This window comes from Crocodylus siamensis, chromosome 10 (assembly GCF_052110815.1).
Source record: "Crocodylus siamensis isolate JL-2025a chromosome 10, ASM5211081v1, whole genome shotgun sequence".
NCBI classification, from domain to species: Eukaryota; Metazoa; Chordata; order Crocodylia; family Crocodylidae; genus Crocodylus; species Crocodylus siamensis.
In genome coordinates, this window is record NC_143404.1 from 71,919,912 (window position 1) to 71,947,303 (window position 27,392).

A 27,392-nucleotide genomic window follows, 5' to 3' on the forward strand; every position below is an offset into this window, starting at 1 on the left:
GAGGACAGCAACTGCCTCGTCCGTCACCCAGCAATGGACCTTCAGAGGGTTTGGCTCAGGCTCCCAGCCCCGCTTCAAAGTCTCTTTGCACCAGCCAGCACCAGGATCCACTGATGAATAGATCGTAACTGCCTGTACTCGAACTTGCTGCCCTGCAAGCCATCAGCAATTGGCTTGGGTACTGCTGGGAGGAAGCCTGCGACACTGGAGGCCCAACTGGTAGTGTCAGGGCACTGCTGGGAGGAAGTTCGCAGCCCTGCAGTCCTAGTTGCATTTGAAACGCATGAGCCATCCTCCAAGCCCCTTACCCCCTAGGCTGCCCTGCCTGGAGTGGGCGATACTGACCCTGGCAAGCCAGCGCCCCCACACCGTGCAGTGCAAAGGGCTCACTGCAAAGTGCCAGGCCGCAGGGCTCTCTCCACTGTCGCCAAAGCTGGGCCCTGGGCTGGCTCCAGCCGCGTCCCAGGAGCATCCAGCTGTCTGCTGCGTGCAAACAGCGCTCCCTGTTTCCATGTAGCTGCGGTGCGGGGGAGGGGCCGGGATCATGGAAAATTGGCAAGAGGCGGCGAGCAGCGAGGAGAGTGGAAAGAATGAGATCAAACCCAGAAAAATGCAGCCTGGGCTAGAGGCAATGCCTGGGGCAGGGGGCTGGCAGGCGGGTGGGTGGGAGGACGTGCTGGGAAGGGGGAGAGAAGGGAACCGGCCTGGCCCCATGGCTCCAGAGAAGCTGCACCTGGGGCTGGTATGGTATGGAGGGGCAGATGCCCCCTCCAGGTGGTTAGGAAGGTCGCGGGCTGCACCCTTCTCCAGTTGCTGAGGCTAGCACCGATGGCAGGGCCCTGTGGGCACCTCCAAGCCCTGCAGCCTGGCCCAGGCACCTTTCTGGAGGCTATTTCAGATGTGCTGCTCCCCTCCATGGTCCTTGCAGTGCTACCTTGGTCCTGGCCCCAGCCCCTGCTACTGGGGACTAGTCACCCCCTCCCCATGGACTAAGGAATTCAGCTTCACGCCCTCTTCACCGGCACCTTGGGCTGCTGGCAGGGGGTAGACAAGCCATCTCTAGAGCCTGGTGTGGGGAGAGAGGCCTGAAATTGGGTCCTGCTGGAACCCCAATGCTGCTGTTCTGGTGTCACTCTGTCTTAGCCCGTGCCTGAGCAATGGGCACGTTAAAGGCTGGGAGATGGAGAGAGACCCCGAAATTCCCCCGGCCTGGGTCACTGCTGCAATCCCGGCCAGATGCTATCGGGCAAAAGGCTTCTTTCTGCCCCGAAATCTAGTGGAGTGGCCACTCAGGGAAGCAGCTGCCTCTGCTATCAGCCAGCAAGAGGCACGGCCATGCGGGCTCTGATAAGGACAAGCACAGGCTGAGAGCCGTGGACCTGCTGAGCGAGGCCACGTGTCCTTCTCCCCAGGGCGAGAGAATCAAATGGGTCGCTGGCTGTTTGCAAGTGCGATGTCGGCTGTGCTCGCCGCACGGCATCTTCACTGAAGAGATCTGCTTCGGAAGGAAAGAGAGGTCCTCCCTGCATGACGTTCAACTCCTGCCACGCTGGAAGTTTGCACCCTGGCTGGGTCATCGTGGCTTACCAACACCAGCCTATTTTCTGTAGCTGGGTGGAAAACTCTGCTTGTAGTCCCCGGACAACAGCAATGCTCCAGGCTCATTTCACCCTTCAGCTGCGAAGAACCGGGTGAGGTCTTAATCCAACAAGCGACATTTGGAGGCCTGGAGTGGAAGCACCTTTTTCCCCGGGCCAAACGCACCCTTGGGGTGACTCCATTGATGTTGGCAGCTCCCCACAGCTGCACTGGGCTGTCATACGTTGGCCTTCGGTCCCGACCAAACCCCTGGACTTGGTATGCGGCTTGCAGGGCAGGTAGAAATCCTGCAGCAGTTACTGCATGAACGAGGAATGTGGAGAGGGTGTTTCCATATGGAAAGGGAGGCTGCAGCCCAAGCAGGGATGCTCTGAAATGAAGCCCCTAGGCAGGCTGCCCTGGGTGGCGGATCAGGATTATGGGCGACACATATTTACCGAAGGCTTCTTGGAGTGCGGTCAGCAGGGAACCTGTTTGCCACTTTACTGTTTTCTGGTTAAACATATTCATCCACTGAGAGGCTGGGATGATGGTCTTGGGCTGTCTGCACGCTCAGGCAGGCAGTGCTGCATGCGTGACATGGTGTTCGGGGTCATCAAAGGGATCTCTGAGACCCGGAGGAAGGGAAACACGTTTTTCTTTTAGAGGGAAGGCCATGGTTGTGGTGGGAGGCACAGATTGCACAGCCCAGGGGACTGGTCCTAGGGTATGTGGAGGGAAGCCCGCCTGGAGTCAGCCTGGTTGTTCGGGTGGAGCTAAGAGCAAAACCCATCACCTCCTGGAGGAGACTCTCCCTGCCCACCCTGCCGTGATGCTCTGCAGAGGTTTCAGCCTGCTGCACGTTCAAGGATGGGTGCTGTAAAGGGGTGCAACTCTCCACATGGTCACAGCAAAGGCCAGGTAGGGCCATGGCGCTGCTAAGGAAACTCTTCCATTGAAATAAAAAGGTAGAAACATTCATTCTTTCAACAGAAAACGATGGACCAAAGGGGTTTTTGCTCATGGTGGCTTCCAGCCTGCTCTGGGATTCAGACACATCTTGGCAGCAGGGCACGGTACAGTCCGTTATCACCCTGAATTGCCATGGGGATGAGACTGCCGGGTCTGTTGTATCAAGCTGCGGTCTCTGCGACTGGGCTCCTACAGCCGTCGGCCCATGAGGCTGGAGCCGGGTGAATGCCATGGAAGGAAAGTCAAGTACCGAGGAGGCAGGAAGGGAAAGTGTTTGCCCTCGGTTAACTATTTACCAGCCAAGCCCTGGCCTTGAGGAAGGGCGCATGCTGCAGTCGCTGCCCTAGCTGCTGGGCAGTGTGGGCCCACCACAGCCAGCTGTAACCCAACCCCCTCGGGCACTGCTAGCTTAGCTGCGGCAGCTTGGAGCTTGGTGTGATCCCTCGAGGGGCTAAACTACTTGGGTGATGATTAGCCCAGACAAGGTGCTGGACTGCCGAGCCTACACTGCCCATTACTGCGGCTCTGTGGGCCCATATGTCGTCACATGTACAAGTGCTGCCACCCCGCAAGGCACGTACGCTGGGAATACAGGGGAGATCCGGGTCACGTTGGGGCCCAGCTGTTTAAGCCCTCCCCCAAATTCCCATCAGTGCAGGGTCTCAGGTTCTGCTTTTGACTAACTTCTTCCCGGGGTGAGCGCAACATTGGAGCGGGTTACCCAGAGAGGTGGTGCAGTCTCCATCCTTGGAGGTGTTTAAGACCCGGGTAGACAAAGCCTTGGCTGGGATGATGTAGTTGGGGCTGGTCCTGCTCGGAGCAGGGGGTTGGACTAGACGTGACCTCCTGAGCTCCCTCCCAACCCCCGTTTTCTGTGATATCTTTTCTGGAACCAGCTGTGTAGCGGGGAGAGCTATGGGCCAGCAGCCCGAATGCACCCCTTCCCCATGGCAGAGGAGGAAGAGGCCAGGGGCCTGCAGGCAGGCAGTACGGGCATAGAGCAGTTGAGCAGAGAAAACCCAGGAGGGAAGGAAATATTCACAAAGAAAACACACATTTCAGCCAATTTTCCAGCAGCGCCCTGGCCCTCTGCCAGCTGCATGGAAAGTTTGCTTTCACTTCAGAGGCATTTTTATGGAGGGAGCTGTTTGCAGAGCCCTGCTGCAGGTGGGCTGGGAGGAGGGAGAGGGGCACCAGGGTCCATGGTGAGGGCAGGACATTCAGAGGAGTCGGGTTGTATCCCCAGCCCCAGGGAGCCCTAGGCTTGGGGTGATATTTGTGGTCCCGATCCATGCCCCCCTCACTCACAGCCCTTCCCCATGAGCCGGCGGAGGCAGTGAGGGCAAGCGAGATGGGTGAAACAGCTATGAGCAAGGCTGAGTGGGCAGCACACTTGGAGCAACGTGAGCAAAGCTGCCTGACCCTCCAGGACATGCTCTGGTTGTGGCAGGAGGCCGCCACGTCCACGTCCCCAGGCCCAGGAGAGGCCTCTTGTATTTGGCATCCCGTTGTGCTCTCCAGGGATAGGAGCCTTCAGTAACCGGACCAACATCAGCCAGGGAAGGCGGCTCGATTTGGTACCCAGCCCTCTGTCCAGAGGGCCTTGCTGTTGCGTCCTCACTTGAGAAGGGAAGAAGCGCTCACTACCTTCAAGTTCTGGAGCCCTGGCTTCACGGGACAAATGCACGTGTCTTTGGCCCGACCAGAATCACAGCCATGCGCTAGTCAGTGCTGCTACATCTGTGCTCTTGTGCTTGGTCCGGTGGTTCCCTCCTGCCCGCTGTCATTCCTGGTCTCGGGGAGTGGAGCTGATCTCCCCCTGCGAGCCCCTGCTCCCTCCCAGGCAGAGCTGCAGGACCCGGCTGAGCCGTCTTCGCTCCCACGGGCTGGATTTGGCTGCCCTCTGATGGCTCTGTGGTTAAACAGCACCGGGAGCCGTTCCCTCAAGAGCTCCTGCACGCCCCCTCGCCCGACTCCTGCATCCGCGCGGCTCGCCGGCCGGGGGGGCCGGAAGCGGCCCCCCCTCCGCGCCCCTCCTGAACCGGCCCAGGGCCTGAGCGGGGGCCTCGTCTCTCGCGGCCCAGCCTCCACCCGGAAGCAACGGGGTCCCAGTCCTGCGGTGGGCCTGTCTGGGCGGCGCCGCACGACGGGGGCGGAGGGTTCTTGTTCGGTGCCCACCCCAGGCAGAAAAGAGCTGCGCGGCCGAGCCCGAAGGCGCCGCGGCCTGGGGAGGGGGCGCGGCCTGACCGGGGAGGGGCGGGGCATAGGCCGGCCTGGGGGGCCGCGCGCTGATTGGGCCCCGCCTGCCCCGGGGGCGAGGCCGGCGGCGGGACCCTAGCGACGCGGGGCGTTGCCAGGGGCGGTGACGCAGTTCCGGGCGGAAGGGGACGTGTCGCTGCGGCCGGAAGCGGGCCGGCGGGAGGCAGCATGGAGCAGGCCGCGGCGCCGGGCGAGGCGCTCAACGGCAGCGAGGCCGCCCCGGCCCCGAGCGCGGCCCGCCCGCCCGCCACGGCCGAGGGCATGGCGCTGGCCTACGGCAGCCTGGTGCTCATGGCGCTGCTGCCTATCTTCTTCGGCGCGCTGCGCTCCGTCGCCTGCGCCAAGAGCAAGGTGCGCGTGCCCCCCCTCAGCCCCCTCTCCCCATCCCCGTTGCTGAGTGCCACTCCGTGGACACCTCCCCCAGCGCCCTCGTTCCCCCCCAGGACCCGCCGAGCCTCCCTGGAAGGCCCCACGGCTCGCCCCCCCCCCCCCCCCAACGCAGGGTCGCCCCTTCCCTGCCACTACGCAGGGTCGCCCCTTCCCTGCCACTACGCAGGGTCGCCCCTTCCCTGCCACGCTGCCTCGGCCCCTTCCCTCTCCTCGCCGCGGCCTGGAAATGTTCCGAGCCGGGGGATCGGTGCGCCCCAGGGTTGTGAAAGCATCCAGCTCCGTCAGCCAAACAGCAACTGCCAGCTGTACAGTGCGGCCGTTGTTTCTTCCCAGGGGGGCGGGGACGACAGGTGCTCTTGCCATGCAGCCGAGCCGCTGTTTCGTCTCCCCGGGCTGCAGCGATCGAGGAGGAGGGGGCCGTGTCGGGGAAGCCTGTGCAAGGGTTTAAATGAACGGATGTCGTCTTTGCATCTGTCCTGCTATTCGGGGAGGAGGGGGTTGGTACGAGGGGGGGCAGAAAGAGGTGACCGGAGAGAAATGTCATTCAGAGGGTAATCAACAAATGGCTGCACAGATGGGAGCTGAGAGCACGAAGAGTGGCTGCATGCTCGGCTCGCCCTGCCCGGCCCTCCCCTCCCCTCCCCTCCCCAGCCAGGCGCGCGGCGCGGGATGAGACCCGGTCCCCTGCTCTCCAGAGAGCGAGCGGCACTGGTCGGATGCCGTTGCTGCGTTTGGCGAAGCGCTGCCCGCAGGGGTGCCGAGGCAGCCTGCTGCCTGGTGGGGCACGGCATGAGGCCCCCCACCGAGCTGTGGGGTCTGGCCCTCTACCCACATGTGCACGAATGACGTGGGTTCAGCCTCATCTTCACCCCTTCAGAACTCCTCTGACATGCCGGAGACCATCACCAGCCGAGACGCTGCACGCTTCCCCATCGTAGCCAGCTGTACCCTGCTAGGACTCTACCTCTTCTTTAAGGTAAGCGAGCTGCCGAGGTCCTGTGTGGACAGGGCAGGATGTACTAAGTGTGTACTGGGTCCCTCCTGCTTTTTGTTCCTTCCCTGTCTCTACCAGGTTGCCTCTGTGTCCAGATCTACTCACAGCAGGCCACAGCTGGAGATGCCCTCCAGTGCTGTTTATAGAGTTGTAGGCAATGAGGGACCTCAGGAGGTTGCATCTAGTCCAGCCCCCTGCTCCAAGCAGGACCAGCCCCAGCTACATGGTCCCAGACAGGGCTTTGTCTGCCTGGGTCTTAAAAACCTCTAGGGATGGAGACTCTGTCACCTCTCTGGGGAGTCTGGTCCAGTGCTTCAACACCCTCCTTCTGAGAGGTTTTCCTAATATCTAGCCTCAACTTCCCTTGCTGCAACTTGAAACCATTGCTCCTTGTTCTGTCATCTGCCTCCACTGAAAACAGTCCAGCTCCATCCTCTTTGCAGCCTCCTTGCAAGGAGTTGAAGGTTACCCCTCGGTCTTCTCTTCTCCAGACTAAATAAGCCCAGCTCCCTCAGCCTCTCCTCACAAGTCACGTGCCCCAGCCGTGTTCATTGCCTTCCTCTGGGCTCTCCCATTTGTCTACATGATTGTAGCCCACCCTGTTGCAGGCTGCACTACCTGCATGTACAGTATGTCACTAGAGGGGTGGGAGACCCTGCAGGCCCTGCTAGGCAGCAGAGCACATTAAGGACAGGCGTGCTCACCTATACCTGGGTTGTGGACAGCACTCTGCCCATGAGCCCACCCAGGGTGCCTTATGGAACAAGGAGTCAGGAAGTTGGAACGGATGGGGGAGCAAAGTGCAGCAGCATCTGCATCATGGGACTGCTCAGGCCTGGTGCTGGCTGAGACCTCTGACTCACGGCCTTTTCCCTGCATCATGTTGCTTTTTGATCAGCCCAGGCCTGTGTCCACAAGGAATTGCTTTTAAAAGGAGGCCAGAGAGTCCCTGGAAACTGTAGTTGGTGCTCAGACTGCAGAGGCTCTTCAGCTTTGCCCGCTGCACTGTGGAGCTGACTCTGGTCTGATGCCCTAACTGAAGGCAGAGGTTAACAAGGATATTTGCATTGTAAATCCTGCTGACTTCCTGCTGTTCCATGCTTTGCTTCACATACTGCTCCAACTGCTGCTGGAGGCACTAGTGATTGCCAGCTATTCAGCCAGCTGCCAAGGTGGAAGAAGCAGTTGCAATTAACTGGCAAACAAGGCCCAATCTGTTTCCGGGGGTGGGGGGGCTACCGAGAAGTGTGAAACCAGCCTGTTGGGTTCGGTGAATGTGCCAGAGCCCTCCAAAGTCGCGGCAGCGCATGCATCAGGCCCTGCTGGATCAGAAAGGTTGCTCTGCTTACTGAAGTTGGTCTGGAGTCGTTCCAGTTGTACTCACTGAACCACTGCAGGTGCCCTGGGGAGAGGCAATGAAACTGGTCTAAACTTCAGTTTGAACCGGTATTCGTGGCCTTCAAGTCATCTGTGCACCCCTCCACCCTCTGAGACCCCAGACTAGCTAGACCAGCATGTTTTCCCAGGCACTCGTAGTGTCCTCCAGCTCCTTCCAGGCTCCTGCTTGTGGATGCTCAGAGGTGGAGTGGCCTTAGGAGCTTTGAACAGAACTGGTTGACACAAGTGATGTGAGCAGTGGGGAGGGTGAGGACAACTCCTAAAGAACCCTGGGCAACAAGTCCTGAAAGCCTGGGCCTTGACCCCTTTCGTCCCTGCGGACCATAGTGGAGTATGAGCCAGGCACTACTGACTGTGGCTTAGTGCTAACCAAATATCCAGGGCTCCTTCCTGGCCAGTCAGGGAAGCAGCTGCCCTCTTCAGTGTCTTGCTTGTGAAGATGTCAGCAGTGCTGCTCGGGCACTTCTGTCATCCCTTGCCTGCCAGACACGTTACACCTGGCTGGTGAGTACCTGAGGCAGGTCAGCTCTAAGCACGTGAGATGCTTGGTGGGATGGGTTAGCAGGCCCTGCAGCCCTTCTCCTCCTGGATTCTTTGCCATTCCACCAAATTCACGTGGCTCCGGGAGCATCTGCTCTTTCATTTGTTTACAGTAGCTGTCATGACCTGGCTCTGCTAGGAGAGTTTGCATTTGAATGTCTATTTTTAGGAGACTCTAGGAAGAAAACAAAGGCAGCCTCGAGCAGCTGAGAGCACGTTGTGCTTGAGCTGGGGGGTTAGTGCCTGAAAAATCATGGTGGGGTATGCAGCCTATAAGGTTGCCCTTGCGTATAGCAAAGGGCAGGGGGGCTAATAATATTGTGGGATAAAGCAGGGCATGGTATGGGTCTGCTCTCTGATCCATTTGTGCCTTCTGGCTCCAGTCTTGTGCTGCTTGCCACACAAAGGACAGTGACTGTGACCTGTGACTACTGTGCTAAGTGCCTCTCATTCTGCCTTCCAGATCTTCTCTCAAGAATACATCAACCTCCTGCTCTCCATGTATTTCTTCGTCCTGGGGATTCTTGCTCTGTCCCACACCATCAGGTAAGTCCAGGGGGTCTAGGGGAGCTGGGCTTGGTGCCAGGTCTTGTACCAGCCAGCTCTCCCACTGGCTGTCTTGTCAGTGCACCTCAGCTCCTGCACCGTGGGCCGCAGAGCCCCGGTGCTTCAGGTCCATGCAGCACTGTATGAACTAGTCCATCTTGCTTGCAGAAGTTTGAATGGACTCTGATCACACTGTAGGGGTGCAGGGCATGTTCAGCCCTCTCCAGAGACCATCCTTAGTGGTGGCTGGCTTTGAGGTGGCAGTTGAGAGAATGGCCTAGATCCTCTTGCAAGAGCTTGGGACTTGCTGAACCCAGTTTGGGAAACCAGCTGGAAAAGCCCAAAGCCCAATGAAAGCTGGAGGTGGAGCTTCTAGCAGCACTGTGGCCCAATAGGGTAGAGCAGGAGATGGGAATGCAGCTCTGGGCTGCTTTACTGCAGACGTAATCCAAATTCAGGGCAACCCAGGGATGACCCACACTTCCCAGGGTCAGTTTAATCTCTCTCAAATCATTCCAGCACCAAGAGTCCCTCTAGCCTGCCCCACACACTGGAGAGAAGTTGGCTTTGCCCCAGCTCCCATTTTCCCCACCCAGGGTCTCTAGCTGTCCAAGCCTGAGCGCTCTCCTGAGAAAGGGCCAGCCCTAGGTGTTAAGAGATCAGACTGGGAGGAGAAGCACTGAGAGTGGATGTCTGATGTGTCCTGCAGCCATCCCAGAGGTGGGGGAAGCATATCACACCCCCGGGACTCCTGTTGGATTGACCCGCTTTGTCTCTTTTTCCAGCCCCATGATGAACAAAGTCTTCCCGGCTAACTTCCCCAGCAAGCAGTACCAGCTGCTCTTCACCCAGGGCTCAGGGGAGGCCAAGGAAGGTACGTCAGCTTGCCAGCTTTTGTGGGGCTCTTGCACTCTTGGCTCATCTGTGTTTGCTGCACCCCCGAGTTGGTAGTTTGGGAGCTCTGCCTCTCGCATCCTTTGGCTCCAGCTCAGGCCTGTCTGGACACCAGGCACTTGTCCTTGAGATCTCGGCGCTCTGGCTTCCTGTCTGCTGCCTTCTGTTCAGCAGAAGATCCCAGCATCAGGATGCTGTAGAGCTGGAGCCAAGAATAGAGCCAGTTTCCTGGGCCATAGCTACCCCTGAGAGCCCATGCGCTGGTGCAGGATGCCTCGGTGGGCGTGAAACCCATTGACATTCAGACGAAAGGCCACATGCTTCTCCCTGAACAAGTAGTCCCCATTGGTAGCAAAACAAGTAATGGAAAAGGTAGAAGGCTTTTAATATCTAGTGTCCCCTGAGCTCATTGGAGCTGCAGACAGAGCCCCATGTCCCCCATAGCGCATGCTTGGAGGTGACACTGTCCAGATGAGGTGGCCTCACAACCTTATGTCATTGCAGAGATTGTGAATTATGAGTTTGATACCAAGGACCTTGTGTGCCTGGCTATGAGCAGCGTCGTGGGGGTCTGGTACCTGCTGAGGAAGGTAGGGCACGGAGCGGGGCAGCAGGGGTGAGCCACACTGGGGGAGGAATGAGGGAGCCTCAGTGGGTTGCATGTAGGGAAAGCTAGTCTCTGAGCCACTGGTGTAATGCTCTGTTCCCAGCACTGGATCGCCAACAACCTCTTTGGGCTTGCCTTCTCCCTCAACGGGGTGGAGCTGCTGCACTTGAACAACGTCAGCACTGGCTGCATCCTGCTTGGAGGGCTTTTCATCTACGACGTGTTCTGGGTAAGTGGGTGTAACTGTGGGAGGGGCAGGATGGGTGCACCGTGGCCCAGCCAGGTGCCCATCCCTTGCTAGCGCAGGGCCACGTCAAGTTACCCTGCTGCAAGCAGCCCGAGCTCTGCCCTGGAAACGAGCTGGTGCTCAGCCCTTGCTACAGCCCGGAGGAGGCTAGTTCAGAGCTTGGCTGCTTGTTCTTAGCCCAGAGCTCTTCTGGGCCACTTGACCCAGTTTGTTTTTGCACAGGGGTTGTCCTGTGATTAAAATGGCCCCCTCCTTCCTTGATATGTTGGGAGTTCTGATGTGTCCTCTCTCAGCCTCTGTTCTGTGAGGGTAAATCAGCCAGGCTTGTTCCCTCTCCGTTCCTGCCTCGCCATTCTCTGCGCCTGCTCCTGTTTGAGTTATTCTTGAACATGGGTGGCCAGAATCGCATGCGCCATTGCAGAGGAGCTCTCACCAGGGCCTTGCATAGCAGCACAGATATCCCTCTCAGCTGGGATTGCCTGCCCTGGGCTTTCCTGTGACCTCCTCAGCCATGCCCTCCCAGCGGGTCCTGGTTTTCCTGTGAGCAGTGAGCACAGCCAGGCCTTCCCCATTCTGTTCCTCTCCACTTACATTCTCAGAGATCGGAACAAAACTGTCTGCAGTGACTCTGTGTCTCCTACCCTTGCAGTTCATCCCATCTCCTTTACTCCAGCTCATCTAGGATATTCAGATTCTCCTTTGTGTGGGCGATCCCTCTCTCCCAGCTCTCTCTGCAGGTCTCATTAGTGCAGTGTTGCTTTTTACACCAGGATCATTGATGAAAGCATTAAATAAGATCAACCCCAAAATTTGTTCCTGGGAAATGCTTTTTGTGCCCTTCCACGGCCAGACAGCTCTCCTCTCAGCATAGCCCATTATCAACTCTACCTTAGCCAGCTCCTTACCCATCTTGCCATTCTCTACCTGGCCTGGCCTTCCGCTGATTGAGGATCCCGAATGGCACTGGATCAGGCACTGTGTTCAAGTCCAGATCAGATCTACTATGTGTTTCTTGCCAATGCACATCTCTGTCAAGGAAGGCTCTCCAGCTAGACTGGTACCAGCTACACCCCCGGTTGTGGTTTTTGTTTTTTTTCATTTCTACCCTTTTCTTTCCTTCTGTGCTTCTTCAAAAGCTTGCAAACAGCTGAGGTCAGACAATGGGCCTTTGGGCCCTGGATACTGCTTTTCTCTGTTCAAATAGAGGTGCGCTGTGCTGTTCTCTAGTCACTGCCTAATGCCTGCCCAGTCTGGTATTTAATAAATCCAATAGCGCTGGCTTTGTGAGTTTATGTGCTGGTTTTCCACTGCTTTGGGGTGGAGGCTTGAGCCACGTGAGCGCGCACAGCCCCCAGAGCCATGTTGACCTGGGATGTCAGGTGTTTCACTGCTGTGCAATCCCTTTATGCTCTTCCTGGTGCAACTCTTTTTCTAACCAGACAAACCTGCCCCTTTGCAGAGCTGATACCATCGCTGCTGACTCAGTTTCCCTGCTTGAGCATATGTGGATTTCCTTGGCTGATGCTCATGCTCTGTTTGCGCACACAGTCCCCAGCATGGCTTCCTGAGGTTCTTGGTGCATGTGAAGGGCTTGTCTTTGTCTCAGAGGTGCAGCCTCTTTCGCTGATTTGGGCCTGTTGGCAAGCAGTCGCTAGGGATCTTGGAGATGTATTCGCAAGGTGGGATCTTGGGTGATTCGCAGCAAGGAAGCGAGAAGCCAGTTGACGTGCATGTGGGGCTGGGACCCGTGTAGCCTCATGTGGAGCTTCACAGAGTAGCAGCAGTAGACTTTTCCTGTGTCCTCGGGGGTGCCTCGGGGCACAGTCTGCAGGAGGCTCCCTAGGGCCCTAGCTGGAGTTCTGTGACCTCGCAGCCCAGCGGTAGCAATCTCACACATCCCACGTGCTCTCAGGTGCTTCTGAGTGCCAGCTCTTGGGCCTCACTGGCCAGGAACTAACTGGCGTCAGATCTGGTTAGGCCAACAGCACGTGTGTACAACTAGACACCCTGAAATTCAAAGTGAAGGTTCACAGTGGCCAATGTATTCACAGTCCAGTGAACAGCAAGTAGCCGGTGCTTGAAACGGACAGTGCCCTGTGGTGCAAACTGCAATCGCCTCTGACGAGCATATCCCTTTCTGCTGAGTCCGGTCCTGGGTAAAGCTTTCAGCTGTACCAGCTGGCTGGCTTGGGGCCCAGCCGCTGCTCGGGCCTGGACCACTGCACCTTCCTGGGGTTGGTCTGGTCCCAACTGACATGTCTTCAATCAGAGCAGAGCCCCCTGTGTGTGACCCGGGTCTCATCTGAGTTAAGGGGGACTCGCCTGTTGCTCCAGGGCAGGCCGGGATGGAGCCGGCCGCAGCACCCCCCTGGAAACCTGCTTTGTTTGACTGCCAAGCCTCCGCCGGCTGGCCGCCAGGGGGCACTCGGCTGCTGGCTTGGCAGGGGGGACGCTCTCGGCCTGACTGCTGCCTGCCGGCCCTTCGTGATCTCCCCTGCCCTGGGACTGGAGAGCAGGGCACAGAGCTCCTGGGGGCAGGACTGACAGCGCTCCCACTGGTGTGGCCCAGATTGGCCCTGTGGGGGTTTGGCCGGGGCCAGGCCACATTTGGGTAAGAGGTTCTTCCCTTCTTGCTTGTACAGCTGCTCTCATCTTGCCCTGCTCTGCCCCTTCCTAGGTCTTCGGCACCAACGTGATGGTGACTGTTGCCAAATCATTTGAGGCGCCAATAAAATGTGAGTTGATTTCTGCTGTCCCTGGGTGGGGGGTGTGCCTTGCTGTAGTTGATCTCCTTTGTTGCCTGTGCCCCACACACTGCCTATCTCATGTACATCATGTGGTGTCTTCATGTGTCAGTGCAGTGTTCTCCTTCCTGGGTTTCCTTTCCATGGGGTGCCAGGATGGGCCCTCCAGGCAGCCGAGGGGGTGTCCAGGTTCCTGCAGCAGTGGGAACTGTGGCAGAGCTGTAGTGCAGCCAGCTGGGTCGGTCATTTAGGCTGGGACTCATGCTCTTCCTCATGGGATACAGGCAGTGCAAAGGGAGTCTGTTCAGCCATTGCTGACATGTCTTATATGTGGCATGAGGTTGGGTGCAGGGTGACAGCTGTCTGGGGGCTTGGGTGTGAAGCAGATGGGGAAGTGATGCCTCAGGGTGGGTGTTGAACACCTTAGTGGCTCCTTGCTGCTTTGGGTTTGCGCTGATCAGCTATGGAAGGGCAATGCAGCATCTTGCACGTGATAACCAGCTCTGAGGGTACCTGAGTCTGCAGCTCGTTCCTACACAGACCCACCTGCCCCCTCTCTGGGTTGGTCCCTACCCAGGAACAAGCTTGGGTTGGGGCTGTATATGCCCAGCCTCTTCCCTTTTGCTCACATGCCCTTCTCTTTCCCAGTGGTTTTCCCCCAGGACCTGCTGGAGAAGGGGCTAGAAGCTGACAACTTCGCCATGCTGGGGTTGGGAGATATTGTCATTCCAGGTGAGGAGGGGGTTCCAGTTACTCAGGACTGAACCTGCAGCCTCCAGGCTCCTGGGGCCGGGTGTGGGCAACAGCTGGAAAAGGACATGCGCCTGGTGCGAGGTCCAGAGTGGGGACCCCTGAGCCCTTGCCTGAGCTGTTCACCTGCCTCTGCATCACACGGGTCACTTGGGGGTGCCTCGTCCCACCTCGGCTCAGTACCGAATCCAGCCGCGAGAGGGTGCTGTGCAGCCTGTGACTGCTCCGAGCGCGCGGTCTAGGCGTGAGCTCTTGCTCGCTTCGCAGCTGCTGCCTCTGCCTTGCACTGACGGTGCCTTTCCCCCTGCAGGAATCTTCATTGCCTTGCTGCTGCGTTTCGACATCAGGTGAGCCACGCCTGCGCTGGCAGTGTCCCACGGTGCTCGGCCACCATAGACCGGTCTAAGAGGAGCGCCTGGGGTCTTGGGCAGCCAGGGGTGGCTCGCAGGCAGGCATTGCCGGGGTGTGGGCAGGCAGTTTCAGAAGAGAACCACTTCTCGCACCTCATGCCCCAGGGCTCAGTGGCCACTGCAGCATTGTTCCCCGACTTACTGGGAATTCCCCCCACCCCGGCAGAGAGTCACAGCCAACACTTGTCCCGCTTTAGAGCGACTGATGGGAGCGTGCGGCCATGGGCTGCTGACCACACCTCACTGCAGCACCCCCTGCCACACTCCCACCCCACGTCTTGCCCCTTACACTCACTGGGATCATCCCAGCTGTGGCCGCTCCATCCGGCAGCTCCACGAGCAAAGCTCAGAGTTTGTCCCCAGGGGTGCCTGTCAGTCCTGCCCTGGCCATGCCCAGGGCTGGGGTATGTCACAGGTCTGAGGGCCCAGGCTGACCCCTCCGCTCCCTCACAGCTTGAAGAAGAACACGCACACGTACTTCTACACCAGCTTCGTGGCTTACATCTTTGGCCTGGGCCTCACCATCTTCATCATGCACATCTTCAAACATGCCCAGGTGAGCCCCCTCCCCTCCACTTCCTGCCATCGCTGTCTCGGGTGCCACCAGCCTCCAGCAGGCCAATAATACCACGGTATCAGCGTTGGCCCGGGGAGCCTGCCCAGGCAAGGGGTATGGCAGGGTCAGCAAGGGCACAGCGCCCCTGTCCTGGGTGCTGAACCTTCCCCCTCTCGTGGGCTCAGGGTGGGGGACCTGGAGGCTTTTCAGGTTCTCACCTTGCTGAGGTACAAACTCGGGACTGGGACCATACAGGTTTCTGGAGTAGGACAGAAAAAAGCCCGCAGGCCACAAAGCTGAGTGCCATCCTGCGCTGGGCCTGGGCCTCCCTGGTAGTTGGGTGCCAACCTCCAGCTGCCGTCTGCCCCGCTGGCTCTTCCGGAGCTCATGCCCGTAAGCCCCTCCAGCCAGTTTGTGTCATAACTGCCTCTGCTCTCCCCAGCCGGCGCTGCTGTACCTGGTCCCTGCCTGTATCGGGTTCCCTCTCCTCGTGGCTTTGGCGAAGGGAGAAGTCACTGAAATGTTCAGGTAAGCACCTGGCTGGGCAGGAAGTGCAAGAAGGCTCCTGGGCCCGAGTTCTAGGCCAGGGCAGGGTGTGAGCCCCGTATGAGCTCACTGGGGCGTAAGGGGCGGGGGAGCAATTCTTGAATTTGTGACTGTACACATTGGCCCTGTAGCTGCTGCCTTGGTGTGTGAATTAGCTCCTGTGTGACCTGAGGCATCACTGCAGCACCTGTGGGTCTGTGTGAGTCGGAGGGTGGGGCCGCAGGGAGGGGCGTAGGTGTGACCCAGAGCGGCTGGGGAAGGCTTGAGAGGCAGTACAGCGCCAAGTCCCACTATCCAGCAGCTGCCAAGGGCAGAGGCAGCCTGTCTGCCCTCAACCCCAGTGCTTTCCTGCCCGGCGTGATACTGGTGTCCTCTGGCCTGACCCAGCCCCTCCTGCTGCCCTGGTCACAGGGCTCCACTACTGGCTGTGGCTTCTCTTTGTCTTGGGGGGGCTCCTTGCAGTGCTGGGGGAGCTTCTGGGGGCCGGCCGCATGCGCAGAGAGTCCGGGAGACCTTCCCTAGTTGCTGAGCCTTCCCATGTGTCACGCAGCCTGGAGAGCTCAAGCCTGGCAGCAGGACCCTTGCTCTGCAGCCTCCAGCTCCCCCCAGGCACCCCAGCGGCCTGTCTGTGCCCCTTGGGCCAGCATAGAGCTGATGGATGGAGCCAGGTGGGAGTTGCCAGCCCCAGAGAAGCCGCGATTCCCCTGCTTGCCCGGCGCAGACGTTTCTAGTGTCCCTGCCCTGCCAGCACCTGCCTGGCCTTGGGTGTTGGCTGGTGCAGGTGGCTGCAGGCTCGAGGCCCCCACCCTCGTGCTTCCTGTGCACCTGGCCTCCTGCCGCCCCTTCACACATGCCCGTGACTCACCCGCCCACTGCTGCATCACCTCCCTGCCTGGGAAGTGCGTGAGGACAGGCTGCGGGGGCACTAGCAAGGCCCTTGAAGGCTTGCAGCCAGGCTAGAGAGCTCTGTGCCAAAGCAGAGGCTACGGGGAACCCTGCAGAGATGGCACCCTGCTGCTGGGTCCGCTGTGGCTCTGCTGCTACCCAGGTCGCGGCGGGGCTGCAGTGAATGGGGCATGGGGCTGTGGCAGCAGTGGGGAAGCTTAGCTTGGCCCTGCACAGGCAGGCGCCGGCTCTGGGGGAGCGCCAGCGGCTGGGGAGGTTCCCAGAACCCCGCGTCCCTTGAGACGGCTCCAGCATCTGGAGCTCTGCATCGAGCTCATCTGCCGCAGGGCCGGAAACTGCTCCCACCCCTAGGAATTCTGTTGGGTGCAGGGATCCCCCCCTCCCTCTCCACCCCATGCCCGTGAGGCACTCCAAAGCTTTCAGCCTGCCACCAAGCTGTGGCTGGATGTGGCTGGCTGCCCTGCCCGCCCTCGGCTCTGGCCACACTCCGCTGGCAGCCTGCCCCCCACCCCCAGGCCTGGCACTGTGCAGGGTGCAAGGAACCTGGGGACCTGCCATGCCCGGCGGCTCTTCATGCTCTGGTGACAGGGCTGAGCAGGGGAGCTGCGGGGGCCACAAGTGCCCCAGGCTCTGCGTGTGCGCGCGTGACGGCGTGGAGGGAGCAGCAGGGGCAGGAGCTCAGGGCGGCCGGGCTGTTGGACTGGGTTTGGGGCAGGCATAGAGTTAACTCCTTGTGCTCCACAGACCGGAGCCACTCAGAAGTCTCTGGCTTCCTATGGCGTGTTGGGCATGTAGGCATGGGCTTTGGGACCCCTGACCCGCCGCTCGCGCTGTGGTACGCGCTGGTCTGTTGCCTCACTGTGGCCATCAGGCCCACCCCAGCCCAGGTGGGGCCCAGTGGCCCAGCCAGCTGTACCCCCTGCCATCTGCTTTCATATTCCTCCCCACCTTCCCCCGGCCCACGAACTTGGACTGCTGCGCTTGTCTCTGACAGTGGCGTGAGCTGCCTGGGCTTCCCAGGAAGACTGGCTCCCATGCCCAAGCCCCAGGCCAGCAGAAAGGGGCAGCAGCCGGCACCCGCAGGCTCCCCAAGGTAACAGTTCTTGCTGCTGCGGGTCTCACTCCCTTCTCTCTATCTCTCTTTCTTTCTTTCTCTCTCTTTCCTCTGTCCTGCTCCTTCCCTCTCCCCTCCTGCCTCCTGTCTTTCCTGCAGCTACGAATCCTCTGCTGAAATCTTGCCACACACGCCGCGACTTACCCACTTCCCCACCGTGTCCGGTTCACCGGCCAGCCTGGCCAATTCCATGCAGCAGAAACTCTCCTGCCCCCGCCGACGCCGGCAGCAAAGCCCCAGCGCCATGTAGCCTCCGCCCACCAGGCCCTTTCCTTACCTCTCTGGCCAGGTACGGTTGGTCCCCCAAGGGTCCTCCTGCCCTGCTCGCTCCTTCTACCTCCCTGCTGCAGCTTGTCTTCGGGGGGAGCCATCTGCCTCCCTGCTCTTGCACTCTCTCCCCTGGCGCTGGGGCCCCTTTCACACTCGCGCCATCCTGGGTGCAGTCAAAACCCACCTGTTTGCCAAGTCTGTCCCAGCTGATCCCAAGGGATCATCTGCTTGTAGGCCTGGAGGGGGTGTTGCCAACTTATCACTGTCTAGGGTGGGCACGAGGGCAGCAGCTTTGTGCTCCTGTCAGAGGCTTTGCTGCTTCTATATCTCTTCCACCCCCCACCCTACTCTGTGCAGAACTGGGGTGTCAGGATGGCGTCTCTGTCGGACCCTTACCCCTGCCCTTCCCTTGACCACGCGGCTGCAGTGAACTGGCCCTGGAGAGAGTCCGGAGTGCCTTGCTGCACATGCAGCCTGCCCAGGCCAGCCCTGGCTGAGCCGGAGCCGCTCGTCCCTCAGCTGCCAGCTGACCGGGGTGCCCGAAAATGCTGGTTCTGCATGCCCTGTGTGGTGGGGAAATGCACTGTTTACCGATGACTTCTGCATGGCCTTGACATGCCTAGGAGCTGCCTCTGATAGATACCCGCCGAGTTGCGCATGCACGCGCGCACGCGTGTGTGTGCACATCCGTGTGCCGCGGGGCCTAGTGCTGGGAAGCTCAGTCCATCTCCAGTTGAATGCTGAGGATGGGGCAGCCAGGTCCTCTCCTCATCCTGCCTGGGGCTCGATGCTGACAGACCTCCCCTGCCCCGAGGCACAAGTCTGACAGGGTGGGTGCAGCGCCGGGGTCCCTGTGGCCCGTGTCCTGATCTCATCCTGCTGCCCCTGACGCACCGGCACAACGCACCCAGGAGCTTTACCCACCGTGCTGGGAGCCGAGCCGCTCAGCCGGCCCATCCTTCGGGCAGGCTTTGCCTTCGATGCCACCCTCCCCGCTACTGTGATGTGCGCCCGTGCTGGCTGCGCGGCCTCCGCAGCAGCGAGGCTAAGCCTCCCCACAGGAGGAAAGGGCTTAACCTCCCCCCACATCTTCTCCCTCTCTCCTCTCCAGCTACGAGGAGAGCTCCACCCCCAAGGAGGTGCCTGCAGCCTCCAAGGACGGACTGACAGACGGGGAGAAGAAGGAGAAGTGACCTCGGAGGTCTGGGCTGGGCTCGGTGCTCTGGGCCGAGCCGGGCCACCCGGCCCCAGCCTCATCACAAGCGATGATGACGAGAAGCCTCACCTTTCCCCCCATCTATGTAGCTGCATCGTGTTTGTGTGCCCGGACCAGCTGCCCCTGCCCTCCCCAGCTGCAGGGCTGCCCCACTGCATTTTATCGCCGTCCCCTTGGTGCGGGGGGGCCCCTGCGGGGCCGGTTTTTAAATTTTGTATCGTGGACTCGCTTTCTCTCATATTAAATCATCTCGAAGGAGGGGCAGCCCCCGCCTCTCATTCCCCAGGCTCACGGTGCGAGGACCGGGGGCTGCGCCTTCCTGTCCGGGGGTAGTGCTGCGCTGGGCCTGCCACGCTCCATGCCCCGAGTCTTTCTCCTTGCGGGGCGCGCTCCAGCGTTGTTACCTGGGGAGCGAGGGCCCTGCGCGGGTCCTGAGGCAGATGGAGGCTCGTGGCTGTGGCACGCCTACCCTGGCAGGGCCTAGGTAGTGGTGCCCTGCACGCTTGCACAAGGAGGCTGATACACGGAGGTTGAAAGCATGGCAGAGAGTGCAGCTTCGGGGTCCCAAGCCCCAGTCCTTCCTCAGTGCCCCCAGAACTGTTTGCCCAGGGTCCCGTCCCCCTCTGCCAGCAGAGAGGTGGCCGTGGCACTGTCTCCACTGCCCCTTTCCTCTCCGTGTGAGGGTTGGCCTGTGGGAGCCTCCTAGCAACGGGCAGAGCTGCCTGCGGTGACCCACAGAGATGCCTCGGCCTGGGTGGTGGAGGAGGAAAGAAGGTGCACGGGGAGGCCAGGTAGGTGGAGAGGGTTTGTTACCTGGGCCAGGCCGTGACCTGCTCCCCAAGGCACACGCCTCCCAGCGTGCCAGTAGCCTCTCTGTCCCCAAGCTCCAGCCGGGAGCAGAGGTGGGCAGAGACCCCTGGCCTTGTGCACTGCCCGCCTGCCGCCCCACGCGGGTGCGACGCTGGCCCCGCAGTGACCCGCCCTGCCCCTGGACACGGTGACCCGGTGGCCTGCATTGCTCTGCTGTTTCCAAGTGACCCTCTCCATGCACACCCCCACCCCTCCTCCGCACACTCAAGATTTAATATGCTGGCTGCTGACCCCTGGCCCCAGGGCACCGGGTCACTGGTGGGATCTGCCTTTGCAGGATTCCAGGGCCGGCTCTGTCCCGAGCACGGAGCATGGCGAGTGGCTAGGCCCCCCTGGCAGGCTGCTGTGTCCAGCTGCCCCAGGCTGCAGGGGCTTTGCCCCATGCCCTGGAACAAAACTTCATGGTAAAGCCAGCGTGGCCTGGAGGCCATGGTCTTGCCCCAGGACCCTTATAGCCTCCCCCACCCAGGTGCGCACGCGTCTCCTCGCTGGGTCCCTGCAGTGTCGCGGGTGCCGCCCCCCACCCTCCCCGCTCCCGCGGGCGACGTGCCCCAGGCCTGCAGGAGCTGGCACCGGAGCTCGGGCAGGGCGCAGGCATCTTCCAGCCAGTCGCAGCTCGCCCAGGATGGCCGAGCCCATGCCCGGCGTCTCCGGCCCACAGCGCGTCTCCGGGCCCTGCCCGCGCTGCCCCGGCTGCTGCCAGAACAAACAGGCCATTTGCTGGCTTGGCAGCTCCTCCACAAAAGCCGTATTGAGCCGCTCCTCCCCGCGCCCCGAAAGTGGCGCCGCGTCTTCTGCCGCGTAATGACCCTTTGCCGCCTCCTCCAGCTGCTTTCGATGACTCCTGCTCCCTTCCAGCAGCCCTGGCCACAAGAACGAGAGGGGCCACTCGGATTCCAATTAAATGCCTCCAGCTAAGCAAACACAGTGCAGCGGGGTGTGGGCACGGCCCAGCCGGCAGGCCCGGCCCACAGAGCCGCCGAGTCTAGACTCCAGATGTGCTTGCGCCAGCCTCCGCGTCCCCTGCGAACGCTGCGCTCACCCGGCCCCACGCCAGCCCCGCGCGCGGGGGCAGCCGGACCCTGCAGCCCTGGCAGTGCCTTGATGCCCCCCATGCCTGGATGGGGCAGGGGAGGGGGGGTGCAGGCTGGGGTGCAGCGTCGCCTGTGCTCAGGCCAGGCAGGGCTGCACCCTGCCCCATGCCGGCAGCTCTGGCTGCACCCATCCCGCTGTGGCATTGTTTCTGCTGGGGAGCCGCTAGCTGGGGGCGAGCATTCACCTTCAGGGAGCCTGGCTGTGGCAAAGCAGGGTGAAGGGACTGGGGCCGTCGCGGCCGGGCTTGTTCCACACGGACCTCAGCTCTGCCTGCTCCGCTCCTTCCAGACAGCTGCCAGGCTCCGGCTCTGTTTTGCCCACGAGCTGAGCCTGCTGCCGGGCTCTGGAAAGCTGGAGCTGCTGTTGGGGGTCAGTGGGGGCTCCTGCCTGTGCCCCCAGCTATGCTGGCCGTGCAGAGACCTGTCCCAGCCGCCACAAGCCCCTAGGCAGCTCGTGGCAGCTGTGACGCAGCAAGCCCGGGGCCCTTGTAGGAGCTCTGCCCTGGAATGGCAGGCAGGAAGAGTCGTGCGGGGAGCTGCGGGATCCGACGGCGCAGGAACATCCCCTGCCCCGCGTACACGGGGCAGGGCTCACGCCGCCCCGGCTGCCCCCCAGCACAGCCCTGCACCTGGGCTCGCGCGGCCTCTCTGGCTGAGCCCTGCGGCCCGGCCTGGCTCCGCTCTGTCTGGGCAGCTGCTGAGACCCCCTTCCGCCTCTCCGTGGGGTCCCTCCAGATGGGAAAGCTGTCGGCCGGCCGCGGAAACACGCCGCTCTGGCAGGAAGCCTCCGCGCAGCCGGCAGGAATCCTGGCAAGGACACGCAGCCTCCGCGCCCCACGCTTTCCTACCCTGTCCGGCCTGCGTGAAAGGCCCCGGCTGGAGATGGCAGCAGTGCAGCTCCTGCCCCTGCCTCCCCGGGCGTCTTCCCCTCTCCCGCTCCCCAGCCTGTGGTCCTCCGAGCACTGGGCAGCCCCGGGCTGCTGCCCTGGTGCGGTGGCCAAAGCGCCCACAGCAGCCTCTCAGGGTCTGACCCTCCCCATCCATTTGCAAGCCTGGGCCAGCTGTAGCAGCTCATGCAAGCCCGAAAGCCCCCCAGGCCTGACTGGGTGATTTCATAGATGTCATAGACAGCAGGGCTGGAAGGGACCTCGGGAGATCGTCGAGTCCAGCCCCCTGCCCAAGGGGCAGGAAGTCAGCTGGGGTCACAGGATCCCAGCAAGACAAGCATCCAGTTTACTCTTGAGTGATGCTGGGGCTGGTTCTGAAGCAGGGGGCCCAGCCGTGCCGGGGGCCGGAGCTGGGTTGTCTCCGGTGAGCCGCATGGTTCTGCTTGTCTGGCAGGGGCACCGGGCCCCTGAGTGCTGCACAGGCCTGGGGCAGCACCCCGCTGCTTTGTGCCCTCTGCTCTCAGGCTGGGCAGGGTCCCCATCCTGCTAGGGGCTTGGGGCTGGGTGCCAGGGGCAGCGCCAGCCCCTGCCCTTGTTGCAGCTCCAGCTCGAGCGGGGAAAGGAAGCAGGCGTGTGTGGCTGCAGCCTGGGCTGGCCACGAGGAGGGGCAGGAAGCTGGAATAAATCCCAGGAAGGGCCGCATGGCTCCGGCTGGTCTGGGCTGCAGCGGATGGAGCCGGGGGGTGGGGGGGGACACATATGAAGGGGGTTTCTTGGGCCTGGCCTGTGCTCCAGCTGTGCTGCCCTGGGCTGGGGTCTCTGCAGGGTTTGCAGATCTGGGGCAGGACACGTGCGTAGGGTACACATGGCCTGTACTGCCCGGTCAAGGTCACGTGCATGCCTGTTGCGTGTCCTGCCGTGTCCCTGCATGTCACTGCACATGTGCCGTGTCTGCCACGCATGTTGCCAGACGGGCGTCTTGCTGCTCCTCTCTCCACCCGTCCGTCCTGGCATGCAGGCGCGTCGGGGCTCCGGGCGTGTGCAAGGCTGCCCGGACCCGTATGCGTGTCCCGCGCAGGTCATTCCTGGGATGTCTGGCCTGTCGGTAACTACCCAGACGGATGCTGTGTGGCCTGGGGGCTCCTCCCGCCCCCGGCTCCCTGCTCCGGGGAGTAGCAGCTGCGGGGAGGCTCTGGCTGGATCCGGAGGCAATCCCCTCCGTGACAGTGGCTCTGCCAGGCCCAGCCGCCCCTGCAAGCCTGGCTGCTCCCCAGCTACAGATGTGGGCCACGGGCAGGCGTCGGGGACACGACTCACCCGCCCAGCGCAACCCAGGGTCCTGGCGCAGACCTAGCCTTGTGGGGCATCCACCGGACCCTGTCCCCTTCCACCCGCCTGTCCCCTCTGCCGGACAGAGCCGGGCTGGCCCTGGGAACAGCCCTGCCTTGTGTGGTCTCCTCGGGAGCCTTGTTGTGAAGAGCCCCCGTGAATAGGCTTTAGTGTGCGGGGCCTTTGATATCCGCGGCTGCTGGGCAACCTTTGCTCTGCTCCCAGACGCTGGGATCCGTCGGCGCGGCGCGGCCCCGCGCGCTGCGGGCGCCATATGGCTGGCAGGGGGGGCCTGGAGGGGGGTGGTACCGGGCGGTCCTCCGCTTTCCCAGAATTCACATGGTAATGAGGCGATGCGTCTTGTGCGCTGACACCGGCCAGGGCTGGCCAAGCTGCCACGTCCCGCGCCCGCCGGCGACAGCCTTGCGGCCACCTGTTTGCTTTTCCCACCGTGCCCAAAGGGGGAGAGGAACAGGCACGGAGCCGGCTCTGAGCGCCTTCCCTCCGGGGAGCCTGTCCCTGCAGCCCGGGCCTTCCCGCCCTGAGCAGAGGGAGCGGGGAGAGGGACCCCCGAGCACCTGCCCCCGTGCACCCAGGGCCCTGTGCAACGGGATGCGCTCCCGACACCTCCCTGCGGGCTCCTGGCAGGCCTGAGCGGAGCAGCCTGGGATGGCTCCCTGCTCCCAGCGCGCTTGCCAGGAGCCCGGCGCTGGCGGGTGGCTCCGTCACCAAACCGGATCCGAGCTGGCGCGCGGGAGGGGCCTGCAGGGAGCTCTTGGCCTGGAGGCTGCCGGCGACCTTGACCCTCCCCAGCCCAGGGGGATGCGGAGGCTTCCAGCGGGGGCGTTGCGAGGCTCTCGCTGGTGCTCCCCGGGGCGGCCGGACCTCTGCGGGGCACCGCGGCTCGCAGCAGGGCAATGGCGGGGTGCAGGTCGGTGCGCGGCTCCTTCCAGCCTCTCCTGGGGAGCCCGTCGCTCTCTCTGCAGCACGGAGGGGAAACTGAGGCACGGGGCAGGCGAGGCATCAGGGCTGCCCTGCAGCAGCTCAGGCACGGAGCAGGGAGCCCAGGCCGGGCCAGGCCACCCTGTGGGGAGGGGGCTGCGGCTTGACCTCTCGGCCCCAGGTCCTGAGGTTTGACATGAGGCTAATGCAGGCCGAGCGCCTGGCTACGGATCTAAGCAGGGCTGGGGGGAGGCTGTCCCTCCACATTGTCCTCCGGGGCCCAGCTGCGCCCCCGCCCCCCGCCCCGGCCGGCTGGGGCAGTGAAAGCATTCCTGCACATTGTCCCCTCCTCAATAGCTCCTCACATGCCACCAGCCGCGGCTGCCGGGCTGCTGGCAGATGGGGGCTAATTAACTGCTTTGATAGCCTCTGTGGGAACGGGGCACCCCCCTCCCCACCCGCTCCTCCGGGCCTGAATGGAGGGGCCGCCCCGTGCCCACCCTGGGAATCCTCGGCCGCGGCCAGGGGGGCCACGGGAACAGCGCCCGGGCGGGGGCTGGCGGGGCAGGGGCGCTGGGGGCTGCTGCCGGCTCCGGCGCAGCCCGCGACGCTCAGGGGCTTTGCTGCAGAGACCAGAGCTGGCCGGACAGGAGGGCGGGAGCCCCTCGGCTTCTGCTCCCTCCGCGTGCTAGCAGCCTCAGCCCCCCAGCGCGGCCCGCCAGCTGCAGGCAGAAGGGGACACGCTGAGCCCCCCGGGCCAGGCCACCCGCGTTCCCACAGCCTCTGCAGCAGGGAGGGCACACACCTGAGCCCGTCCCCGGCGCACCTGCTCCCAGCCAAGCGATGCTTATCGGGCCGCGGGCTGAGGAGCGGGCTGGGCCTGCCAGCTGTCGGGGGCACTCTCAGCAGGGCAGCTGGGGACCGGAGCTGGCGCACCTCTGCATGGAGGTTGCAGCCAGCCGGGGGGCGGGGGGCGTCTAGTGCTCCCAGCAATTAGCCTGGAAGTGCCGGCTTGTCCCCTCCCAAGCTGCTCCGCTCCGCCGCGCCAGTTTAAAGCTGCTCGTTTTCTGCGTGGCTGAGCAGAGCGGCCGGGGGGGGCGAGGACGGAGCCTGGGCAGGCCCCAGCGCCCGTGTGCAGCAGGGCTGGGCACGGGCATGCAGGAAGCAGGAGGGTCCCGGTGGAGGGAGCCCCATGCGGGAAGCGAGGCCTGTGCCGGGGTGGAGGCATGGAGAAGTGGGCGGCGAGGCGTGAGGCACGGCTGGGTGTGCAAAGGAGACCCGGGAGCTGGGGGTGGGAGAAGCACTGACTTGGCACCAGGCTGGGAGCCTGGGCAAAGACACACGAGCAGCGTGAGAACGGGCAGCACCGCCCTGGCGCAAGGCCTCGCTTCGTCTCGCTGACAGCCAGAGCCGCCTGCGCCGGAGCTGGAGGCTTCCACGGCCCCATTCAGCAGCTCCACAGCTGGCGCCAGGCAGTCACCCGATCACCTGCCGCTCCGCCCACCCCCGCCGTGCTGTGGCAAGGGCAGGCATCACGGCGCAGGCCAGCCGGCAGGAGCACGGGCGTGCCTGTGTGCACGGCCCGCCAGAGCCACTGCATGTGTGCACACACCGGCGCGTGCAAGGGCATGGCATGCTGGGCGAGGGGCCTGTGTGTCCGTGTGCGCGCGCGCTGGTGCGTGCATGCATGTGCACACTAGGGATTCTTCACCCAAGCAGCAGGGAGGCAGTTGCACCCACCTGCCCTCGTATACGGCCCCAGGGCTGTATGGTGAGAGGCAGCTCTGCCAGGGCCTGAGGCAAGGTGCCGAAATTGCTGCCACTGGACCATGGAAGGCCAGTGGGAGCAGAGGCCGCCCCGAGTGCCGCAGCAACCTCTCCAGCCGTGACCACGGGGGTTAGGGGAGGGACGGCTCTGGGCCTGGGCAGCTGCAGCCTGCTCTCCTGGGGGGGGGGGGGTGTCGTGCCTGAGGCTACCAGGCTTGTGCACACACGTGTTTGGGGCCACACTGCTCATGCACACGTGTGAGGCCACCAGGCTTGTGCACAAATGTTTGGGAGCACCCTGCGCATGCACGTGTGGTTGAGGCTACCAGGCGTGTGCACATGCGTGCTTGAAGCCATCCGGCTTGTGCACATGCAAGTTTGGGGCTGCTGGGCTTATGCACATGTGCGTGTGCTCGGGGCTGCTGGGCTTATGCACACATGCATGTGCTCAGGGCTGCTGGGCTTGTGCACACTCATGCTTGGGGATGCTGGGTTTGTGCACACGTGTGCTCAGGGCTGCTGGGCTTATGCACACATGCATGTGCTCAGGGCTGCTGGGCTTGTGCACATGTGTGTTCGGGGTTCCTGGGCTTGTGGTCATGCACATTCGGGGCTGCAGCCTGGTCCCCAGGCCCAGCTGCCCCTTCCCAGCGCCGGAGCTGGGATCCCCCCCCCAACACCTTTAACTTTCACATCCTGTTGTCTTGGCAGCCCCACAGCCCAGGTCAGCGCGGAGCTGGGGAGGGCAGGGAGAACAATGGGAGATCAGTGCGGGATTGTGAGAGAGAGCTGGGCTGGAGCCGCTCTGTCTGGGGCTCCCCATTCTGCCCTGCCCAGGCTTTGTTCAGCTGCAGAGGCTATCAGTGCTTCCTGCTGCCGCCAACAATACCTCCGCACAGCTGGGCTCTGTTTCATCTGCTTTACAGGCCACACATTCAAGTGGGGGGATTGGCTGGGGGGGAAGGGGAGAGCCAGGCCTCAGCATTCACACTGCTGTGTGCGAGGGGGGAAGGGGCCAGGGGTCCCCACTACCCCCCGCCCCCGCATTTGGGTCTGGTCTCATCCTGCTTTGGGCAACAGCGGGGCTTGTGCCCAGCAGCTTTGGAGGAGCCCTGCCAAGGGGGGGGGGGGGATCCGGTGACAAGAACCAGCTCGGGGCATTGGGAGGCTCTGCAGGGCCACAGGGCTGGGGGCAAGAGATGAACCCCTGGAAAAGCCACGTTGGACATGGGGAAACTTAGGTGTGCCATGGTTAAGTGACTTGCCCGTGGTCATGTGGCATGTCGGTGTCAGCCGCAGACCCCTGCCGGCTGCAAGGCCCTGGCGCTGCGGGCCGCTGACCTGGCGTCACAAGGCGGCTGTGGCCTGGGCTCTAATGGGCACCACTGCCACGGGCAAAGGGGCATCGGCTCGCTCCTGGGGGTGCCCTACCCTGGGGGTTCGAGCCAGGAAGGATCCCTCAGTCTGGTCTGTGCTCTGTGCTGCCCAGGCCTCGTGCACGGCTTACGCTGAAGGATGCTCGTGAACCCACCTTTGCCCCTGCATGCCCTTTCCAGGGCAGCGCCT

The 27,392-nt window shown here is 62.3% G+C and overlaps 1 protein-coding gene across 2 annotated transcripts; it reads left to right on the forward strand.

Annotated features, from left to right (window-relative positions):
• Positions 1-4,911: 4,911 nt before the first annotated feature.
• Positions 4,912-19,195, forward strand: HM13 (histocompatibility minor 13). 2 transcript variants are annotated; one of them, XM_090065089.1, is made up of 12 exons: positions 4,912-5,160; positions 6,077-6,175; positions 8,595-8,677; positions 9,463-9,551; positions 10,076-10,161; positions 10,282-10,407; positions 13,103-13,160; positions 13,818-13,901; positions 14,230-14,266; positions 14,783-14,885; positions 15,328-15,413; positions 17,551-17,741. In XM_090065089.1, exons 1-12 carry the CDS (start codon positions 4,978-4,980, stop codon positions 17,699-17,701), a joined length of 1,185 nt encoding a protein of 394 aa, XP_089921215.1. In that variant the 5' UTR covers positions 4,912-4,977; the 3' UTR covers positions 17,702-17,741. The 2 variants fall into 2 exon arrangements, with proteins under 2 accessions (XP_089921215.1, XP_089921216.1); XM_090065090.1 differs by lacking the exon at positions 17,551-17,741 and adding an exon at positions 18,833-19,195 and having other exon boundaries at positions 4,915-5,160.
• Positions 19,196-27,392: the final 8,197 nt, after the last annotated feature.

Excerpts from the sequence above, each read along its gene's own strand:
- HM13 (XM_090065089.1), top strand. The coding sequence starts at position 4,978 with ATGGAGCAGGCCGCGGCGCCGGGCGAGGCGCTCAACGGCAGCGAGGCC. Across the intron at positions 5,161-6,076 it reads TCGCCTGCGCCAAGAGCAAG|AACTCCTCTGACATGCCGGA; the intron begins GTGCGCGTGCCC and ends TCACCCCTTCAG. Across the intron at positions 14,886-15,327 it reads ACATCTTCAAACATGCCCAG|CCGGCGCTGCTGTACCTGGT; the intron begins GTGAGCCCCCTC and ends TGCTCTCCCCAG.